This window comes from Ahaetulla prasina, chromosome 5 (genome assembly GCF_028640845.1).
Source record: "Ahaetulla prasina isolate Xishuangbanna chromosome 5, ASM2864084v1, whole genome shotgun sequence".
Lineage (NCBI taxonomy): Eukaryota > Metazoa > Chordata > Lepidosauria > Squamata > Colubridae > Ahaetulla > Ahaetulla prasina.
In genome coordinates this window covers 29,288,442-29,310,000 of record NC_080543.1, presented here as the reverse complement: position 1 = coordinate 29,310,000, position 21,559 = coordinate 29,288,442, and the positions used below count along the sequence as shown (strand labels likewise).

General features: G+C 38.0%; 1 protein-coding gene and 1 long non-coding RNA gene across 2 annotated transcripts; one reads left to right on the top strand and one right to left on the bottom strand.

The window, feature by feature from the left end:
* Nucleotides 1-1,029: 1,029 nt before the first annotated feature.
* ALOX5AP (arachidonate 5-lipoxygenase activating protein) lies at nucleotides 1,030-16,796 on the bottom strand. The gene is made up of 5 exons (XM_058185445.1): nucleotides 16,453-16,796; nucleotides 8,691-8,787; nucleotides 6,350-6,420; nucleotides 3,590-3,671; nucleotides 1,030-2,028 (listed from the first exon to the last, which is right to left on the bottom strand). The coding sequence occupies exons 1-5, from the start codon at nucleotides 16,520-16,522 to the stop codon at nucleotides 1,866-1,868; spliced, it is 483 nt and encodes a 160-aa protein (XP_058041428.1). The 5' UTR covers nucleotides 16,523-16,796; the 3' UTR covers nucleotides 1,030-1,865.
* On the top strand, nucleotides 11,555-15,855 carry LOC131199556 (uncharacterized). Its single transcript, XR_009155363.1, has 3 exons — nucleotides 11,555-11,766; nucleotides 13,738-13,964; nucleotides 15,498-15,855. It is a non-coding gene; the product is annotated as an uncharacterized LOC131199556 (long non-coding RNA).
* Nucleotides 16,797-21,559: the final 4,763 nt, after the last annotated feature.

The following is a 21,559-nucleotide window of genomic DNA, read 5'->3' as shown; positions in this document are numbered from 1 at the left end:
TGAGTTTGACACCCATGACTTAGAGAAACAGGAGATGTGGGGGGGGGTACATTTGATCAGGGATTGTGCTCCAAAATAAGGAGATCTGGACAAAGAAGTGGGTAAAGCAAAATCAAAAGCCAAATTCAATTTAATTTATATCTAATTAAAATTGACTCAAACTTTTGGTTAATATAATATCTCCCTTTTCCAGATTGTATCTGCTTGTTACACAAAATAAATCTTGTTGGGAGAAATTGATATGACTGTAGAGCACAGCTGGGTTAAAGTTTGAATTGTTAAAGATATTGTATTTAAAACATTTCTTAAAACAGCAACTAAATAAATATATGTGCTGAAAGAAAAAAAAAGTAGAGTTTTCATTGAATTAATCCAGACTGTAACAATTTTGAATAACTCAGAATTGCACCAGTCCTGAAATGTATTTGAGATTTTGGCCTTGTTGTGGTGCTGCATAATCTTCACATTAATAGAGGCTTTCAGATCGCCACAATGACCTTTAAAGGCCATCTGACATGAGGCAGAATTAATTGTTATAGCCACGGATGTATTGTGCTGATGTTTGTGCATCTTTTAGCACAGGGGATGTCATAACTTGCTTTGCTCATTCATGCCAGTGTCTCATTAGCACAATTAGATTTTTTTTATCTGCAATTCCAATGTATTCTTTCTTGTCTGGCTCTTAGGATGAAATGAAATCTGCCTGCAGCTGTGATTCTTACTAGAGAAGGCAGCAACTATCTTTCACTTAAATCAAAGGTCATGAAGAGTAACTGCTCAACAGAAGACTGCATTCACTCTCCTGCAAAATGGCATCACTGTTGCTCATTACAACCTCCTACTTTCTTGCCAGTTCTATTATGGTAAACAAAAATTTTAAAAATCTCAACTTCTCGAAAGAAGCATGATTGCTCATTGAACTTCATCCTTGGGGAAAAGTATTCTGCACTGCAAATTGATGCAGATCTTGCTTGCTTCAAATTAAAAAACAAAAACAAACAAACAAACCAAAATCACAGAATCTTGGGGAAAATGTAATTTATTTTGCAGCTGGCATTTTGTGGATTCCTTCTGCAAATCTCGTCGTTTCACACAAGGACCACATTTGAAAAGGCAAATACAAAGACATCTTCTGCAAGGCATGCAAATGTGAGTACAGCTTGTATAGTGGAAAACATAATGGCATCAGTTTATCTCAAAGTATACAGTAGGGCATTTGAAAAAACAATGTCAATGTTTGTGATTTCCCTGTTTTGTGTGTATGTGTACAATATTACATCTGGTACTACTACATTTTGAGAAATACAGAGGTACATACTATACATACTAAAGAACTGATTTCATCACTGAACAACTTTATTTTAAATGCCAATATGATACAAAACAATCCAGCTAGAGAAATATTTTCTGTTTTATTATTAAATTAAACTCTCTGGGCTGAGGATAACTACCACGCGATTGAATCTATACTCTGAAGAACAACCTGAATTTGATAGATACATATAAAATCAGTGGACATTTTGATGTAAAATCAGACACTTATTATTTTTTACCTTATATTAAATGCAAAGTAAATAAACAAAAAAATAATAGAAAACTACAGGGACTAAACCCATGGTGAGTTCTATAACTTGCAGGAAATTATTCTTCTCCTACCACAAATTTGCTGGTTGGGTACAATAAATCACTTTCTTGTAGGATGAAAAAAGCTGTGTTAAATCAAAACCACAAGAGTCTAAGAGCATTAGATTTATGGCAATCTAAGAGAAGATTTATGCATCCATTTCAACCTTTTTTCTCCAAATATTGATTGGCTAAGTACAGACATCTCTTCTGTGCTATCTCACCTTCAATTCTACAAGGATTTAAGGAATGAGCAATAGTGGAGAGATAGTATTGGTTATAGTTTTTATATGCATTTGAAAGTCACTTCCAAAAAGGACACCCAGGTAATAATTGAGGATTCCAGCAACAGACATCAGGAACAGAAAAAATATGATGCGTTTTCCAAAGATGTAACCTGGAGTGCTTAAACAAGAATGGAAGAATGTTATTCGTTCATTATGAAATACCAAAATCTGTTATCAAAGCAAAATTCATTTGAATACAGTATAGCCAAAAATTTTGGGAGTAAAAATTTGCATGAACCCACACCTCTACAACAGAGTTGTGAAATTAGCACATAAATTTCATGCAATACATTTTAAAATACATAGGGATCAATTTAACATGCCTTTTAATTTATGTCTATGTAAGATGATATTGATGATTTTGGCAGTGTGATTTTTTTCCCATTTTTAAAAAAATCATCATTAGAATACAGTAAACCTGTGCAAACAGTTTTATTAAAATGCCTGTTTTAGGAATTCAAATAACAGTACCCACCCAATAGGAGGATGAAAATTCGAACACCACCTTTCCTGCTAATATCATAGCCTCTTGTTAAAGATTGTACTTGTTAAAAGATTTTTTTAAAAACTTTTGTTGCAAAAATATTGCTTGCTTCTGCTTTAGCTGACTATCCCACAATCCCAGTGCTTACTATCATAAGTTGATGTGGCCTGTGCACAAAACACTGCAGCGGCTATGAACCTGTGGTGCTTGACATCAGGAAAGGCAAACTGGATGAAAGAGGTGTTCCAATCCCAAGAAAGGTTGATGAACTTTTTGTGGCCTTCTAGGTTATGTTTTGAATCCAATTTCCTTGTAATCTAACATTATGTTCTTCATATGCACTCTGCAAAAGTGCACACACATGATTTTAAATACTTAAGACACCACTGTTCTGTGTTAAGTGATTTTGATTTTAGACTTGGTTTCAGGATATATAATCATGCCTTCTGTTCCACCATTCTGTCTTTGTAAGAAACCGAATAACCACCATGCACGTTTCTAACACCATTAGAAAAAGGTGACTGATCTCAGCATAGTTCCAATTTATTTTTAGCATCCTGATCTCAGAAAGGGTGTGGAATTGTCTGAATAATGTTGGAGAGTTTGTGAAGGAGAAAGCTGTTCACAGCTTATAAATTGCTATAAATTGTCAGTTTATATATGCAGTAACTCATGCATATATAACTATAAGTGACATAAAGATGCATATATGTAACTCATGCACATAAGACGCTTAGAGTTGCCAAGACGTGCAAGATAGGCGGCAAATAAACAATAAAATAAATGAATATATATATATATGAATGTTGTTTACATACGGATTTAAAGCACAAGAAACTGCAGAGAACAAAAGAAGGTAGATCTATTTCCTTTATTCTGTTCATTTCCTCCTCTGCCTGGCAATCCCCCAATCCTATTTAGAATTGCAGCCTTTTCACCTTTTATTTGTGAGGCTGAATTAGTTTGAGAGGGCAAATCTGAAACAGTCTTTCCTGCCTTAGTTTTTTTCCAGATGTTTTGCACTACAACTCTTGCCGTTCCAGCTGATTATGAGAGATGTAGTTTAAAACATCTGTAGAGAGACAAGTTAGAATTACAGAATATGGGATTAGTAATTGTAGCACTAGAAGAAGGGAGAAATAACTCATAAATGCACATCTGCCAGTTCTGAGAAAAAGATAAATGATGGATTTACCTCTGGGTCCTTTCTCCCATGTATCCAACAAAGTATTTTTGTCTCACAAACAAATACATCAACCCAGCAAAGGCAGCCGGAGCTGAAATAAAGAAAGGAGAAACCTGTTTTTAGATAGGCTGCTTCACACATCCTTATAAGTCACATATGCTATGGTTTACATAAGATCTGGTAGAAGCCACAATGATGTCATAATGGACATGATATCACATGCCCTTCTGCAGATGCTGATGATGGTATATTGCTTAGGCCACAGTTGGTTGGTTTCATGTACTCTGCTAAACCATGAACCATGGTTAACAGAAGATTGCTGTTTACTGAAAACATTTTAGTAAATGTTTGAAGTATCAAACTGCAGTTTCAAAGGCAAATCACAACCAAGCTGGGGGAAACTGCTAGCACTTTGGAATATAGACTCAGGAGTCAGAAGGATCTTGACAGACTTGAACATTGGATCCTAGCCAACAAGATGCAGTTCAGTGGTGAGAGAAATAAGATCCTGCACTTAGGCAGGAAAAATCAATGCATAGGTACAGAATAGGCAGAACCTGGCTCAATAATCCGAAGGATCTAGGTCATGGGTGTAACACTCACTGCGTCATGTTGCTGTCATGTGACATTTCGCGATGTTTTCCCCACTCATGGAGTTGGGGTGGGCATGGCCTACACGTGATGCATCCGGCCCACGGGCCCCAGTTTGACATCCCTGATCTAGGTGTTCTAATTGACCACCAGTTAAAGTTAAGTGTGCTTCCAATTGCCAAAAAAAACCTCAGTGCAATCCTAGGCTGCATCAACAGAGGGATAGTATCAAGATCATGGGAAGTTACAGTAGCTCTTTATATTGCACTAGTGAGGCCACACTTGCAATACTGCATTCAATTCTAGTCACCATGATACAAAAAAGATGCTGAGGAATAGTACAGAGAAGAGCAATAAAGATTATAAGGGCTCTGGAGGTTAAATAATATGATAAACAGCTGAGGAAACTAGGTATGTCTAGCCTAACAAAAATAAGGTGTAGGGGTAACATGATAGTTGTCTTCCAGTAATTGAGGAACTGTCAGAGAAGACGGAGTTGACTTATTCTCCAAAGCATTATATATTTGCATCATCATATATTTGAACCTAGTCATCATATTAGAATTAACTATCATTTGAATCAAACTTTCCAGGTTTTATCTGCTAAAATTTATTTGCTATAGAATAATTAAGGGCATAAAAGATCTGCCAAGAAAAAGATTATTGGCCTACATTCATGCCAAGATCATGCTATAAAATATCTCTCTATGTGTATGCCTTAGGATGATAGGTATATTATTAGATCTCTTCCCATAGCTTTTAAATGAAGCTACCTCACTTTTCTTGATCTCTTTAGCAGGAATCTTTCAAAAGGAAAATTTAGTAGTATTGTTTTGTTCTTAATCAATGGAATGACTTGCCTTCAGAAGCTGTGGGTGCTTCAACACTAGATGTTTTTAAGAAGAGATTGGACAACCATTTGTCTGAAATGGCATAGAGCAGGGGTGTCAAACTCAAGGCCCAGGGGCTGGATCCGGCCAACGGGATGCTTAAATCTGGCCCGCGGGCTGCCCTGGAAATAGTAAAGGACAGGCCCGTGGTGCCTCAGCCTGGCCTTCCCAAGCTCCAGTTTCACTGGCAGCATGCTGGAGCAGGTCGTCACAGCTGAAAATGGAGCTTGGGAGGGCCACAGCCCATTTTTGGCTGCAGAGTGCTATTGGAGGACGGTGGGGCCAAAAACGGGCTGCACAGAGGCCTCCTGGGGCCTCCTCATGGCCGGCAGAGTGCTGCAGGAGGCCTGTATTGAACTGGATTACAATTATGTTGCCTTAAGTAAGTGCCTGATCTGGATAGAAAACAAGCAACATTTTACGTTAATACTGCAGTTTAAAGCCAGATTTGACATACTGTGGGTCCATTTAATCTACAATCAACCATTTATTGTCCTGGAAATTTACCTCTGCTATTAGATCTTGTATTATCATGTTATTTATGCTATTGTATTTTTGTATTTTTGTTATTAATTGGATAATAAAAATACATTAGTATAAATAGCTTTTCTGCCTGGAAAAGCAATTTACTATTAAACAATGGGGTATAAATTTAGAAATAAAAAGTGTCAACAGCCCACCATGACCACGCCCACCCTAGCCCTCTGAGGTCAAACACAACCCTGATGCAGCCCTCAATGAAATTCAGTTTGACACCCCTGGTATAGAGTTTCCTACTTGAGCAGAGGATTAGACTAGAAGACCTCCAAGGTCCCTTCCAACCAGGGGTGAAATCCAGCAGGTTCTGGCAGTTTCTAGAGAACCGATAGCGGAAATTCTGAGCAGTTTGGAGAACCGGTAGTGGAAATTTTGAGTAGTTCAAATACCACCTCTGTCTAGCCCCAGAATGGGGTGGGAATGGAGATTTTGCAGTATTCTTTCGTTGCCACGCCCACCAAGCCACATCCACCAAGCCATGCCATGCCCACCAAGCCATACCCACAGAATCGGTAGTAAAAAAAATTGTATTTCACCACTGCTTCCCACTCTGTTATTCTCAACAACAATAAAAGGCATTGGGGGAATAAATTTTAATGTAAGGTCCATGTGATGATAAGAATTAGCATCTATTATTTCCCTTTCCACCCATTCTCCACCCATTTTTCCTTTTGTTATGTTTTAGTACATAAACAAACAGGGAGCTTTTCAGACTGAAGAGCAGGATCTGAAGAGTGGATTGATTACCTACCTTGGCTGCACAGCAGGCCAGCACACCAAAGGACAGCAAGAAAGGTAGGATACGCATCTCTGCAATTTTGGCTAGAGAAAAATTAGGAAGAGGAAGAGTGAGGGCACATTCTACTGGGATTAAGAGAATGTATCCATAGCCATAAAATTTTAAAAAGTAGTTAACAAGTCGTGTATAAACGAAAATAAATCCTGCCTTACCTCTTAATCTGTTAAGTATCTTAAATAAAATTGTTCACCATAAATAATATTTACACAAAGTTTAGTTTAATGTAGGTCTCACGCAGTGCTCTGCTTTATATACTAGACTCTGTGACCATTGCTAAGGATGGGTAAGAGATTTGTTTATTTTGCATTTATCCAATTTCTTGTTTTCATGATTTACATTTGTCTGTATTTTGCAATGAAACAGCCAGTAGTACATGGATTTAAAAACTGGAACTATCAATATATATTAAAGAAATAATGTATAAAATGCAATGTGTTAGGGAAACTTATTAAAACTATGCTTTTGAAGAAATGTATGGGTGTGTTGTATGTTTGTACATAATTCAAAGTGAAATTTCAACTGAAATATTTGAAAGTAAAATTATTCTCAAGTTTAACAAACAGAATATGGTATATTTGTTAGGCGGCAAAGCAAAAAAATCCAAAGAGTTGTTGAGAGTACATGGCAAGATAAAGATAAAGGTTCCTCCACACATGTGTGCTTGTCGTTTCCAGCGCTAGGGGGCGGTGCTCATCTCTGTTTCAAAGCCAAAGAGCCAGCACTGTCCAAAGATGTCTCTGTGGTCATATGGCCAGCATGACTCAATGCCGAAGATTCACAGAATGCTGTTACCTTCTCACCAAAGGTGGTCCCTATTTTTCTACTTGCATTTTTTACATGCTTTCGAACTGCTATGTTGGCAGAAGCTGGGACAAGTTCCAGAGAGCTCACCCTGTTATGCGGCAATAGGGATTCGAACCCCTGAACTGCTGACCTTCTGGTCGACAAGCTCAGCATCTTAGCCACTGAGCCACCACTTCCCCCTCACCTGGTACACAAGTTTAATAATAGATTAATACATTAATATTTAAACCATAAATTCCAGACTTTGAAAGGAGCATCTGATCCAGGGATAAGGATGGTGCTCTTTCTTCTAAGGTTCTGGAAAGTTTGACAATCTGGCTTTGATTTCTTGATGAAACTTGTTGAAATGGCTAAATTAAGTTCTTTAGTTAGAGGAATAAACAATAAGTACATTTATGGTTGACTGAAAACACTTTATAGACTTTTACATAAAATGGAATAAATTCATTTATATTTTGTGATTTTATTGATTAGGAAAAAGTGCATAATTGAAAAGAGTGACCTTTCTTTTGTAATCACATAGTAAGAGATAACATAATTGTACATGTATCTGCTGCAAAGAAAATCAGAAGTTTCTTCTTTATTTTTTCTTTCTGTGCTTTTGTTTTCTCTTTCTTGTCTCTCTTTTCTTTTCAGCTTTTACTTTTATTAGTTTGTATTATATATTAGTTTATGATTGAGATAAACACACACACATGGAAACCAAGTAGTGTGTTGTTAGCACTGTTCTTGCCACCATCTTAATTTTTTAAAATTATATTGTGTATACACAGTGCGCACACAGTACAGACCACTGGATGTCGGGGCTACCAGATTTGGGTTGTAAAAGTCTGCATGACCACTAAAGGACAGCAAAGAGAAATAGAAAACATTAACCCTTTACTATCCACTAAAATTGTCTGGAGTCTTGCAGCCAAAATCAGGGTGAAATCCAGCAGGTTCTGACAGGTTCTGGAGAACCGGTAGCGGAAATTTTGAGCAGTTCGGAGAACTGGCAAATACCACCTCTGACTGGCCCCAGAGTAGGGTGGGAATGGAGATTTTGCAATATCCTTCCCCCAGGAGTGAGGAGGGAATGAGGATTTTGCAGTATCCTTCCCCTGCCACCAAGCCACGCCCACCAAACCACGCCCACCAAACCGGTAGTAAAAAGTTTGGATTTCACCACTGGCCAAAATAAATAAGCGAAATACCTTATCTCCATTGACTCAACCAAGAAATAGCTTCATATTTGAAGGCCAGCCTTCTAGGGCTAATGAGGTTTTATAGCAATTTTGTTTAAAAATCAAAATTCTGTATAACTTGGCTCCAAGTAATTCTCAAGGAAGCCACTTCTGTAACGGGTACATTTAGCAGCCTTAGCAGATTTGAGTTCCAGAATACCTCTTTAGATTTTGCCATTCTTGCAGCCACATCTGCAACACTTAAGAGTTAATAAGGTATATGGAAATTTTTCTCTTTGAACATTAATATGAAAAGGAATACTCACTTGGCAATAAAGACACGGTCAAAAGCAGATGGACAGCACTGGTTTGTTTTGCTTGTGTTGCTTTTGCTTTCTTGTTCGACTTTGCTTGCAAAAAAGGCTGAGGGTTTTTTAAAAAAAATGCACAATGATTTTTTATTGTAGGTTTTGCTTTTTCTTGATGTAGAATACCAAAGTTACTAAGATACATGAATATAATTATAATATCAAAAACAGCAATGTGAAACATTTGTATTAAGCCCACAGTTAAAATTATTAGTTTTTCTATTAAAACAGCAATCTGTTAAAATACGTGAAAATATTATTATGACAATATAATAGCTAGCTAGTAAAATGTCAGTATGAAACAGAAATATTGCACTGCAACGGATAAGTTTTTTTTAGAAGTCAGAATAGTATGGTTAGATATAATAAATCTACCCAACTTATTAAAAGCCTTCTTCCATTCCCCTCAAAGTCCTGCTGTGCCACCTCATTGTGGTAGTGGTAGGGTGTTTATTGGAGGAGTATATTGCAAGAGTATATAATCTCAGCAAGGTCATCCAAGGTGTGAAGGTCCAGGGGTGAAACCTAAAAATTTTCCCTACTGGTTCTGTGGGTGTGGCTTAATTGGTGGGTGTGGCGTGGTGGTCAGATGACTGGATGGGCATGGCCAATAACAATAAATAATAAAAAATAATAAACAAAGTATACAAAACAATAAGAGGTACCAAAAACCAACTTTCACACTTTACACACACACAACACAACACAACTGACTCACACACACACAATATAAAAGCAGCTGCACTTCACCCAAAATGGCCCCTGCAACAAGCAGGAACCTCACACAGCCACAAAAACCAACTTTCACACTTTACACACACACAACACAGCTGACTCACACACACACACACACACACACACAAATGCCACATACAACTTTGTGAGATTTTGTGTGTTTGTGTAGTTAGAGTGAAACACTACAGAAACACACCAAATCTCAGAAAGCTGAACAAATATTTTATTTTATTATTTTATTTTATTTATATTTTTTAGATCAGGGGTCTCCAACCTTAGTAACTTTAAGGTTTGTGGACTTCAATTCCCAGAGTTCCTCAGCCAGCAAAGCAGTTGCTCACTGAGGAGATGGATTCCAGGCAGTCAGATTCAGTTGCTAGCTGATGCAACTGATGTAAAGCATGGCTTTGCCAGCCCGAAAGGAGCAGCAATAAGGTAAGTGGGGAGCGGGGAATTGGGTGGGCGGGGTGGGAGCTATTGTTAATTGTTAAAAATAATTTTAAAAGCCTGTGATGATCAGGCAAACTCATCTGGGATCGCCAGAGGAAAAAAAGATTTTAAAAGCTCCTCTAATGATTCCAGCTGAAGTTCCCTCATTGCAACCCAGAACCTCTTAAAATAATTGTTTTAACAGGCTCTTCGGCTGAAGAGCTTGTAGAAAACATGTTTTTTAAGGTTCTGGTGATGAGGAACTCAGCTGGGATCACCAGAGGAGCCTTTTAAAACCTTTTTATTTACAACCTCTTCGACTAAAAAAATAAATATAAACATAAAATAAACATAACATAAAAAAATGTTTAAAAAAAATAGTTTAAAGGGTTCTGACGATCGCAGCTGAGCCGCGGGATCATCAAAGGCTTTTTTTTTTACTTTTAAAGGCATGTTTTCAGCTGAAGAAAATATAAAATGATTGGTAATATAGTGCTGGATAATAGATCTATTGGCTTGGATAGCACTCAACATAGAACAAGGAAGAACTGATCATTTAAAAACAAATTGTGTTTGTGCAGTAGTTAGAGTAAAGCCCTTGAAACATCTGGTTGTCCAGGTTACCATGCAGAAAAATAAAATCCAAAGGTTGAAAGACAGAATTACAATGTGAATGTGGAATATAAGAAGCCTGAATATGGGAAAGTTCAAAATAATGAATGATGAAAACTGACTTGCTCGATTCATTTGCTTAATACGTAAAATGAGACAAAATTCCCTTAACAACTGCCTTGCTTAGACAGCTGAAATTTTGGGCTCAACTGTGGAAGTAAGTCAAGGACTACCTGTATCGAGAAGTTTCCAGGCTGACATTTCTGCAGACAGGGAAGTTTGAAAACCGTTACTGCAAAGCTGCTAGCTCACAATTATATAGCCATCTGCATGCAAAGAACAATACTGAACAGAAGAAGGAAGGAAGAGAGATACTAATTTGCTCTATCGAGAAAAAGCAATGAATACTAAGGAATTTTGGCACTTCCCCTTAACTGATGCATGACAATACCCCAGGGGCCACTTTCTTCATGTCCAAATAGACTTTGTGTCATCCCCAGCAGAAAGAGCTGAGGCAGCTTAAAATCACCCTTAGCTTTGCTCCTGTTAAAATAATATTTTCCCTCTTCTCTTGCCATGTTTAGCCTGCTTTACTGATGAAATGGTTGCTAGTGCAGCCATGGAATTGGATCTATCCAGCTCAGAATGGCATACCAGTTCCCTTCCAATGGCTAGAATCTGCCTTTCAGGGCCATTTTAGCTGGGGCTATAAGATAAGTTGCACTCTTTGCTTCTTCAGAAGCATCTGCCCTTGTAATGCCTCACTGGTATTGTCAGTCTAATTGGGGCTTAATATAAAGATGGGCTTAGAAAACACTAGTCCAGTATTTAAAGAGAGGGCACTAATCCTTTGCCACCCAGAAAGTGAATTTAAACTAGGAAAGAGAACCAGGTTTGCCAGAGGTATGTTCTTATTTCTGCCATCTTTAAATGCTTTTCTACTGCTGCTGCCAACATGGTTTGGCATGGCTATTCTTTAATTTTTTGCTTCCTTACTTGATTGATTATGTGACATTAAATCATTTTTTTTATTCCTAGTGACCACATTTTCTCCCTGACAATCTATTGCTGGCCTAGTCTTTCAGATCTGCAGAGAGGCACCCATCACCAATGTGTCCATCCATCTTGCTGCTGGTCATCTCCTTCTCTTTCTTTCCATCTTTCTCAGCATTACAGTCTTTCCCAGAGATCTGGGTCTTCAAGGCCTCCATCAAGGATGAATTCTAAAATGATCACTGTGATCAATATCAAAGTACTGGTATGCGTGTGTGTGTGTGGGGTGGTATTGTATGTTCAACACTGTTCTGATTTTGACATACTAAGATGCCATTTGTCATTACTGTTATTATTATGTTTTGATGAATCACAATTACTATTATTATCTAAATGGGTGTTTCTCGGATATTTCCAGAACATTGCTGGTCATGAGGTCAAAAAAAGACTGCTCTTTTCTTGCACTTTTTGCTTTTTCTTTGATCTCTTGCTTTTTCTTTCTTTTTGTCTTTACTTAGTAGTAGTTTGTGTTAGTTTTTAACATCTTATTTTGCTTCACCCCACATTCTAGTCTGCATGTGTGACCTGTAATCCAGGCTATTTTTGAACATAGGTTTCTATTGTGCTAAAATGATAAATCCATATTCAGAAACATCCCAATTGCCTGATTCTAGATATGGAGGAAGAGTTGTCCTGAGCATGAATTCGGAAAAAGCTCCCTTCTACTTCATCCTCTCCTTAAGCAAGTGGCTTAATGCATCCAAACCAGGATCATCACATTTTCAATGGGATGGGTGGGAAAATGGAACCAGAGGAATCCCCAGTTGCTTTCTATGATTTGGCCCCAGGAAAAGGAAAGCTGGCCTGATTTTTGTCATGCAAGAAGGATAACTTTGGGGGCAGCATAGTTGATGTTGGACATGCTTTCAAGGCCTGGTAGAAACACTTTAACGCAAAGGCCAATTTTCTTTTTTCTTTTTCTTTTTTTAATTTTTCCCCCCTAAACAACCATGGTCCATCTACACAGTTGCATCACGACTTCCTGAAAAGAAACCTCAACTTTGTTTTCACATTCTGTACTTCCTTTGTCTATGCTTTGCACTCATATCTCTGCATCCAGTTCAGATTGATTCACAAAACCAGAGCAGTGGTGGAGTGATGTGTCATTCTCCCTGTGCTTTGACATGCCTTTAATGCAGTGGTGGCAGGGGTGAAATCCAGCAGGTTCTGACAGGTTCTGGAGAACCAATAGTGGAAATTTTGAGCAGTTCGGAGAACTGGTAGCAGAAAGTTTGAGTAATTTGGAGAACCGGCAAATACCACCTCTGGCTGGCCCCAGAGTGGGTTGGAAATAGAGATTTTGCAATATCCTTCCCTGGAGTGGGGAGGGAATGGAGATTTTGCAGTATCCTTCCCCTGCCACACCCACCAAGCCACACCACGCCCACCAAGCCACGCCCACAGAACCAGTAGTAAAAAAAATGCAGATTTCACCACTGAGTGGTGAGTTTCAAAAATTTTTCCTACCAGTTCTGTGGGCATGGCTTTGTGGGTGTGGCATGGCTTTGTGGGCATGGCTTTGTGGGCGTAGCAGGGGAAGGTTATTGCAAAATCCCCATTTCCTCCTGATCATCTGGGAATTGGGAGGCAGAGAATAGATGGGGGTGGGGCCAGTCAGAATTTTTACTACCGGTTCTCCGAACTACTCAAAATTTCTGCTACAGGTTCTCCAGAACTGGTCAGAACCTGCTGAAACCCACCTCTGCTTTAAAGTAACAGAAAATTCAGCTACTCCTGCCTGCAGGTTGTACTTCTGAGCTCATCTGGACTTTATTTGCACATATCTATGAAGCATGGATTCTATTTTTAAAAAAAATTAAAGGCAGTTGTAGGGAATATTTCAGGGGAGCACTATCATGATGGAACTTAATTCTTTTCAATTCACTAACTCTCTTTCAATGCTGGAAATAATTTTCCATATTTCATCCACTTAGTTTAAAATACAGGATATTTTTGAACATTGCAGGAAGGAGGTATATGAAAAAGTGAGAGGATAATGAGAGAAAACCTTATAAAATTAACAGAAAAAAGAAGAGTGCAATTCAAATTTCTAAGGGCTATAGCACCCCATGTTTCAAACCCAGTAATAAGAAGAGAGGCAGATGGAACAAAGTTGAAACAGATGCATGGATTTGTATTATAGCATGCTGGCTGAAATTACTGTTCTTTCCCACAGGTCTCAGCCCTCTTCTTATGGAGGATAATTATATGTCAACATGGATTAGGACTATTTCACTGAAAATCCAACATATCAGCTTCTGCAAGGAGGAGTTCCTATTGATGGGCTATGAGCGTGGCTTTAGTGCACTTAGACAACATATTAAAAAGCAGGAAATCCAACAGGATCCATCTGCTCTACCCAAGAATGTTTTTTTTAACAGTCAGACCACCCTTCACAAACCAGTAAGATATTTATATCATATAACTGTCTCTAAATTTTGGAGGACTCTAACTCTAGCACATTGGTTACCCTTTGATGATTCCACCATTAATTGCAATACACTATTATGTCTTCTTCTATTCTATTCTGTTTTGTTTTATTTTAATAAAATAAAATAAATTTTTATTCTGGTCTGTGACCAGAATTAAAGAGTGAATTGAATCAATAAGCAGAGGAAGACTGGTATCACTCTTCTCTTCTCTGCTTTAAATTTCATTTCTATACACTTTTTTTTTTAAAAGAAGGATATTTGTAGCTCAGGATTGAAATGAGGGGCCCTTGTTGCTCTCTGAGCTTGCTTGTTTTCTTGTAGACGTTTCATCACCGAAACTAGGTAATAGCTAGTAGCACTGATGATGTTACCTTCAGTGTTACCTAGTTTGGGTAATGAAACATGTGCAAGAAAACCACCAAGCTCAGAGAGCACCACAGTCCCCTCACTTTTATTTTCTTTCTGTTCTTATTCAATGATTTGGGAACTTCAAAATATTATACTGGCCTGTAAAAGAGTGAAAATGTGATTCTTCAATAAGTCTTAAGAAAAAAAGGTCAGGTAAAGTAAATGGTTCCAATCTAGCTAGAAAACATTAGAAATGTTTTCTAATGTTTTCTAAATGTTTTTAGAAACATTTTAGTTTTAGAAAACATTTTAGTTAAAATGTTTTCTAAACACTAGAAAACATTGCCCTAGGAAGACCCTCCTTAGCTGTCTTTCCCCATGGCTGAGCTGATGTCTCCTCCACTGGTTCTTGAATCATTTGGAAATTCTACTAGTGTGTAATGTACTGATCTTATTCTGCTTCTATTGCCTTTGTTTTCTGGCATTGGTTGATACAGCCTATGAGATTTTATGCAACCAAAGCTGGCTTTGGATGTATTTGGAATAAGGGGGAAAGAAAGCATCATTTCAAAGCTAATACTATAGCTAAATGCCCACTCATGGGCTGAAGACTTGATGAAAGCAATGCCATGGAAATTAACAGAAAAGAAATGTTGCCAGGACATATTTGTATCATAGTTAATTGCCAATTATTGTGTCCAGTTGCTTTTGCACTGATCTCATGCTATTATTTCAAGGAGTTGGATCTAAAGAGAGAAGATAGAAGACTGCCAGCAAAGTTACCTTTAATTCATTTTAAACAAAATGGCATGCACAGTATGGTTTTATTCCTGTACACATAAATACACATACATTGTTTCAATACATCTGTAGTGTGGTTCTTTCTACCCCCCCTTTTTTTTTGGTGTTCAGCTTTTCATCTGCAATTTTTCACCACCATTTGAGTTGAATATGAAGCTTGCATGAATATCTGTATACTGAAATTAAAGTCTTAAAAAGAGAACATTATTAAGTCCATTATCCTACTAGCTAGGCAGTATAAATGTCTAATATGTCATCATAAGGATGGTTGGATGATTCAAAAAGATGCTGTAAATGACTAGTGAGGAGATGGCCTAACTCTTCTTCCTCTTCTCATTCCCCTTACCTCTCCCAGACATTTTTATCATCTCATCCTGCCCAGCAGAGAACAAGGAAATGGATTGGAAGACTTGCAGTTGAGTGGTAGATTCCATGTTTTACATGCAAACATTCTAGACTTAATTCCTGGCATTTCCACTCTAAACATCTATAGAACCTTTCCCATCACTGTAGAGTTTAGTCAATACTTAACTCTATGAATCAATAAGCCTGAATCAGTACAAGGCAGGTGGTTGTTATAGTTATAGCTGTTGTTAGAAAGAAATACATATCTTTTTTTCCTCTGAAAAAAAATGTTGCTCAAAATAAGCAGCAAGCTTCAAGAAATGTATGAAAATTATTATAACTCACAAGAAAGTAAAATAGCTGTAAAGAAAAAACACATATAGGGGTTGTTGTTAGTTTTAACAACAACAAAGAAATAGGCTTATTGAAAGAAAATGATGGCTCATTAAAAAGGAAGGGAATTTAACGGAAGGAAGGAAGGAAGGAAGGAAGGAAGGAAGGAAGGAAGGAAGGAAGAAAAGGAAGGGCCAGAACTGTTGCCATCAAGAAACCCCTCTGATGCTAATCATATATTTGAGAGCTGAGGGATTAAGGCCAAGTCAATCTTCAAGTCATACAAATATAGTGCTGGATAAAAAAAAATTTGTCCACTTTGTAATTTGCCACATTCAACTTTTTCTCTTACAATTTTTGTCAAGGTAATTTTAGTTGAAGGTGCATACTATTAATCTATATTAAATACTTAAAAGTATAATATTAAAACCACTGAGTTTGACCCAGGAAACCCCAAACACTGAAAAAAAAGAAAAGCAAATAGCTGGAAATTTTCAAATGATATCAACAGGCATGAAGGCATTCAAAAACAAGTCCATGAAAACATCAATCCACCCACCCAAAGCAAAATATATCTTTCATTCTTGGGTTTGTATACAATTCTGGGTTTCATATATAATATTCAGCCTTACCATTTTGGATGACACTTAGGAGGGTGACAATCACCAGAAGAACAATGTATCCGACCATGTCTTGGTCCATGCTGACAGCTTGTCTTGTGAAGATTTTCTGTGTAGTTCTCTTTGGCAACTCAGCTACACAAACCACACAAAGAGGAACTTATTGTCTCCCTTATCTTGCATAATGGAAATTTTTTTATGGCTTCACAGTCTGCAATTTGATAGTGTGTAATATATTCAGTTCAACTGTTTTCATTTATGAATATAATACATTGATCAGCTGCAGGTTAAAGAGCTCTCATTCTATTTTCTCATTTTTCATCTGACAGTCCATTGTTACCATTCATTCTTAAGGATATACTAATCATAGTATAGCCTGACATGTACAATTGAAATAAATAGAATAGAATAGAATAGAATAGAATAGAATTTTATTGGCCAAGTGTGATTGGACACACAAGGAATTTGTCTTGGTGCATATGCTCTCAGTGTACATAAAAGAAAAGATACGTTCATCAAGGTACAACATTTACAACACAATTGATGGTCAATATATCAATATAAATCATAAGGATTGCCAGCAACAAGTTAAATTTGAATCGATCTTGCTCTGTTCAAAACCTGTCATTCTTTGTATCTTTTTTTCCCCAATTTGTCCATTTCAGTTTATGTCTGGTTGGTGTATACTAACTTTAATACATATATTTTCAAAATATGTACTATTGTCTGTAATATGGCTTATGTACACTGGTTTAATATTTTATTTAAATAGGAATATTATATATTGTTTTTCTGAGTTTATGAATTTTGTGCAGGTTTTTACTAATACAGTAATCATTATCACTGTTTGAATGATAAAGTGCTTAGAAAGATTCAGAGGTGCAAAAAAAAATAACTGAGTTTTTACTGTGTGATGGTTCAAAAAGGCAAAGCTTTGCATTGTAGCAGAATCCCATCTCTAACTTCTATGGAGTTTCAGGAATAAAAGATTGCAATTAACATAGTCTAGTAGCGAGTTACCATTTTATGTCATTAACATAAACATGTTAATATAAGTTGGAGCATTGGCTATGTTAATTTTTCAAAGCAGCAAATCACAAATAGGCAACTCCTATGCCTCCCACCGACCCGTACGCTCCCATAGAGAGGGACTTCTCAGGGTGCCGTCCGCCAAACAATGTCGGCTGACGGCCCCCAGGGGAAGGGCCTTCTCTGTGGGGGCTCCCACACTCTGGAACGAGCTTCCCCTGGGTTTACGTCAAATACCTGACCTTCGGACATTCCGTCGCGAACTGAAGACACATCTCTTTATTCGCGCGGGGCTGGCTTAAATTGGATTTTTAATGTGAAATTTTATTAATTTTTAAACGGGGTTTTTAGTTTACGGTAATTTTAATTTCAGGCTAATTTTAAATAAGTTTTTTAAATGGTATTTTAACCTGTATATTTGTATTGTTGGTTTTATCTTGCCTGTACACCGCCCTGAGTCCTTCGGGAGAAGGGCGGTATAAAAATCAAATAAATAAATAAATAAATAAATAAATAAATAAATAAATAAATAAATAAACTGGGATCTTAAATAATTGTTTAAGATGATTTATGAGGGTAGCAAAAAACTATTGAACAATAATGCCGTGTTCCCAGTTCAGAATTCATGTATACTGTATTCATTTTTTAAAAATATCAGGGTAATTCTATTTGAAAACTTTGTACAATTTTAAAAATATATCTGAATTGCTGAAATTCTTTGCTCTTAAATGCATTTGAAAGTTGGACTTATTATTTCTGGTTCAGTTGCAACCTTCAGTTGCAAGATTTCACTTGAAATACTGTAGTTCTTTAAAAACTGTGGTTAGTTCATTGGCAGAAAGAAATCCCACATTGTTTTTCGGAAATTTAGAAGGCTTGGAGAAATTTAGAAGGCTTGGAGAAAGAGGGTTTAACACTTCTCAGTTTTCCCTCATAAAACTGTGCATGTCTGTCTAGGTGTCTGTCTGTCTATATATCTATCACCTAATCTAGGGGTCAGCAACCTGCGGCTCTGGCTCTTTCATCCCTCTGCTGCGGCTTCCTGTTGCTGGTTGGCTCCACAATTGATAGGGATTTCAGTTAGGACAGGTAGAGGAAAATGGATGCCGCGCTAGGAGGAGACTATGATGGGGGAACCCGACTTCCGGTTGGCTCCAGAATTGAATGGGGGCTTCCAGTTAGGACATGGCTCTTTGAGTGTTTAAGGTTGCCAACCCCAATCTAATCTATCATCATCTAGCTATCATCTATCATCTAATCATTTACTCTATTTACCTACCTACTTATCTATCAAGTGGCTCAATCTCAAAGTTGCTGTGATTTGCATTTTCCCCCTTTTGTCCTCACCATTGCCAGCTTAAATGCACATTTCCCAAAGGTGGAGATGCCAATTTGGGGAAGTGAAGTCTAATTCCCAGGGAGAGTGGCTGGCAGTTGTTAAGCTTGCAGCAGCCTTATTCCTAGGATCTCTATAGAGGACCCAAAGAGAAAGCAGGAAACCACATTTGAGACTGAGGGCTGCAAGGAGCCAGGACAAATGGGAAAGCACCAGTTCTTATATCAGTGCACTTGCTGCCCATACTCTGACTGAGACTTCTTTAATTACTCTCCTATTGAGAACAGGTTGAATCTATATCTACTATTCAACTGGACTGAATCCTGGAATACCAAGAAGCCTGGGATGCTCCAAGAACTGATCCAGTTGGAGATGAAAAACTGAAACCCGTGAAAATCCTTACTTCATTCTGACTATTTAAATTCAGTACAAAAATTCCTCTTCATTTGCTCTCCCTTTAAAATATTGTGCATGGATGGGTTCTGCTGTCTTGGCCCTGTGATCTTTGTCTGATGTTTTGTCTGAAATGGCATACCGTTTCCTGCCTGAGCAGGGGATTGGACTAGAACAGGGGTCTGCAAACTTGGCTCTTTTAAGACTTGTGGACAAAGCTGGCTGAGGAACTCTGGGAGTTGAAGTCCACAAGTCTTAAAAGAGCCAAGTTTGCAGACCCCTGGACTAGAAGACCTCCAAGGTCCCTTCCAACTGTGTTATTCTGTTCTGTTCTATCTCAGGAAAATACATGCTTGCATTAAGGAGGTGTTAAAGAGGCATTGACTACATGAGCCCAAGGAAAGGCACACGATTTACTGAAAGTATAGTAAGTGTACTCATTCTCTAAGTGTTGCTATTTTCTTTACATGAAATTTGTCCATTATTACAAATCAAGGGCAGTCTCTTGTGAAGGGACTGCACCATTGACCCTTCCGTGGCAATTGCTACTATGTCCTTTTTCAAAGAGTCATTCACAGTTTCATGAATCTGGTCCTTCTTCCCTCTCTCTGGCCAAACAAATATTTATTTATTTATTTATTTTTTGTCACAACAGTATATATAAGCATAAGCATGAAAATAACTATATAATATATAAGCACATATATAAGCATAAGTATGTAATAACTATATTAATTGGATATAATGAAAGGAAACAATATGCTAGGAGAGGCAAGGATCCAAGGGCTTCTCATCTCACAGAGTATCTCATTGAGTTCATTAGAACCCACAGGCTGAAATGAATCTCAGGCACCGAAAGGTACCCATAGCATCATTTCCTTGGGCTTTGCTGAGCCAAGGTTGTGAACATAACTAATACTCTTTCCTACTCCTATTTTCCCCATAACAGCTCCTTGAGGAGAGTGGGGCCAAGGGAGATGACTGGTCTAAAGTCATGTTTCATAGCTGAGACTAAAACTCAGTTTCATCAGTCTCTGTTGTCTTGGTAGCAGGTCTTCCTCCTGCTCTTCAAGACGATTCCATAGTCATACCTTTCAAGAGAAAAACATTCTCCAAAAGAACCAGGGGTTCCATTAAGGCAGGACTGGGAGACACCAAGTCACCCATGCCAGAGATGGGTTACAGCAGGTTCTGACCAGTTCTGGAGAACCGGTAGCGGAAATATTGAGTAGTTCTGCGAACCGGTAGTAAAAATTCTGACTGGCCCCACCCCCATCTATTCTCTGCCTCCCCAGTCTCACTGATCAGGAAGAAATGGGGATTTTGCAATAACCTTCTCCTGGAGTGGGATGGGAATGGAGATTTTACAGTATCCTTCCCCTGCCATGCCCACCAAGCCACAACCACAGAACTGATAGTAAAAGTTTTTGAAACCCATCACTGATCCGTGCCAGAGGGGCCCCAACCTTTTGGGTGCCAGGTACCGGTTCTGTGGAGAGAGGGGACCGAAGGGCGTGTGACTTCGTGCGCTTCCTGCATCCTGCAGATGGGGCTATACTTTGCGTGGCCCGGTTTCTGGCATGCTGCAGTGGCCCAGTGCCGGTTGGACTGGAGACCCCTGATTCATGCCATTTATAGATTGAACTAGAAGATTCCCAATTCAACCCAGTTTACCCTACTTCCACTTGGTGGAATGATATTTGGGAGGAGGGGGGGTAAAAAAGTGGAACCCTGCATCTGTGGCCCTACAATTCAAGCCAGGTCCTTGTTTTCCTGTGTCCAGGACACCCCCGGTACTGTTGCCTCTGCAGAAAGACCTATAATCCTGGCTTAATTTTATTTTTTTCCTCTCATGGGTGGGGTGGAGGGACAGTTAATTCTGCAAAAAATCCAGATTATCACTGGATGGCAGGAAATCTATGCAACCGGGATTTGAGTGGCCGTAACTAATTTGAATTTGTAATCACAAAGGAGGCTTTATAAATCTTGGACCGTTTTGTGTTATTATTATTATTATTATTTTTTGTCACAACAGTATACACAAACAAATGTCATAGATAAAACAGCGTATCTTGAAGAAAATATATATATATATATAATTAAAATTATGCATCAACTATATTAATTGGATATAATGAAGGGAACAATAGGACAGGAACTGTAGGCACATTTGTGCTCTTATGCACAAATATAGTCTACTACTTTATGTAGGCTTGACGCTTATAGTCCTCTCAGGAATGGGGTGAGGTCAATAGTAGACAGCTTTTGGTTGAAGATTTTGGGATTTTGAGTAGAGACTATGGAGTCAGGTAATGAGTTCCAAGCATTAACAACTCTGTTACAGAAGTCATATTTTCTGCA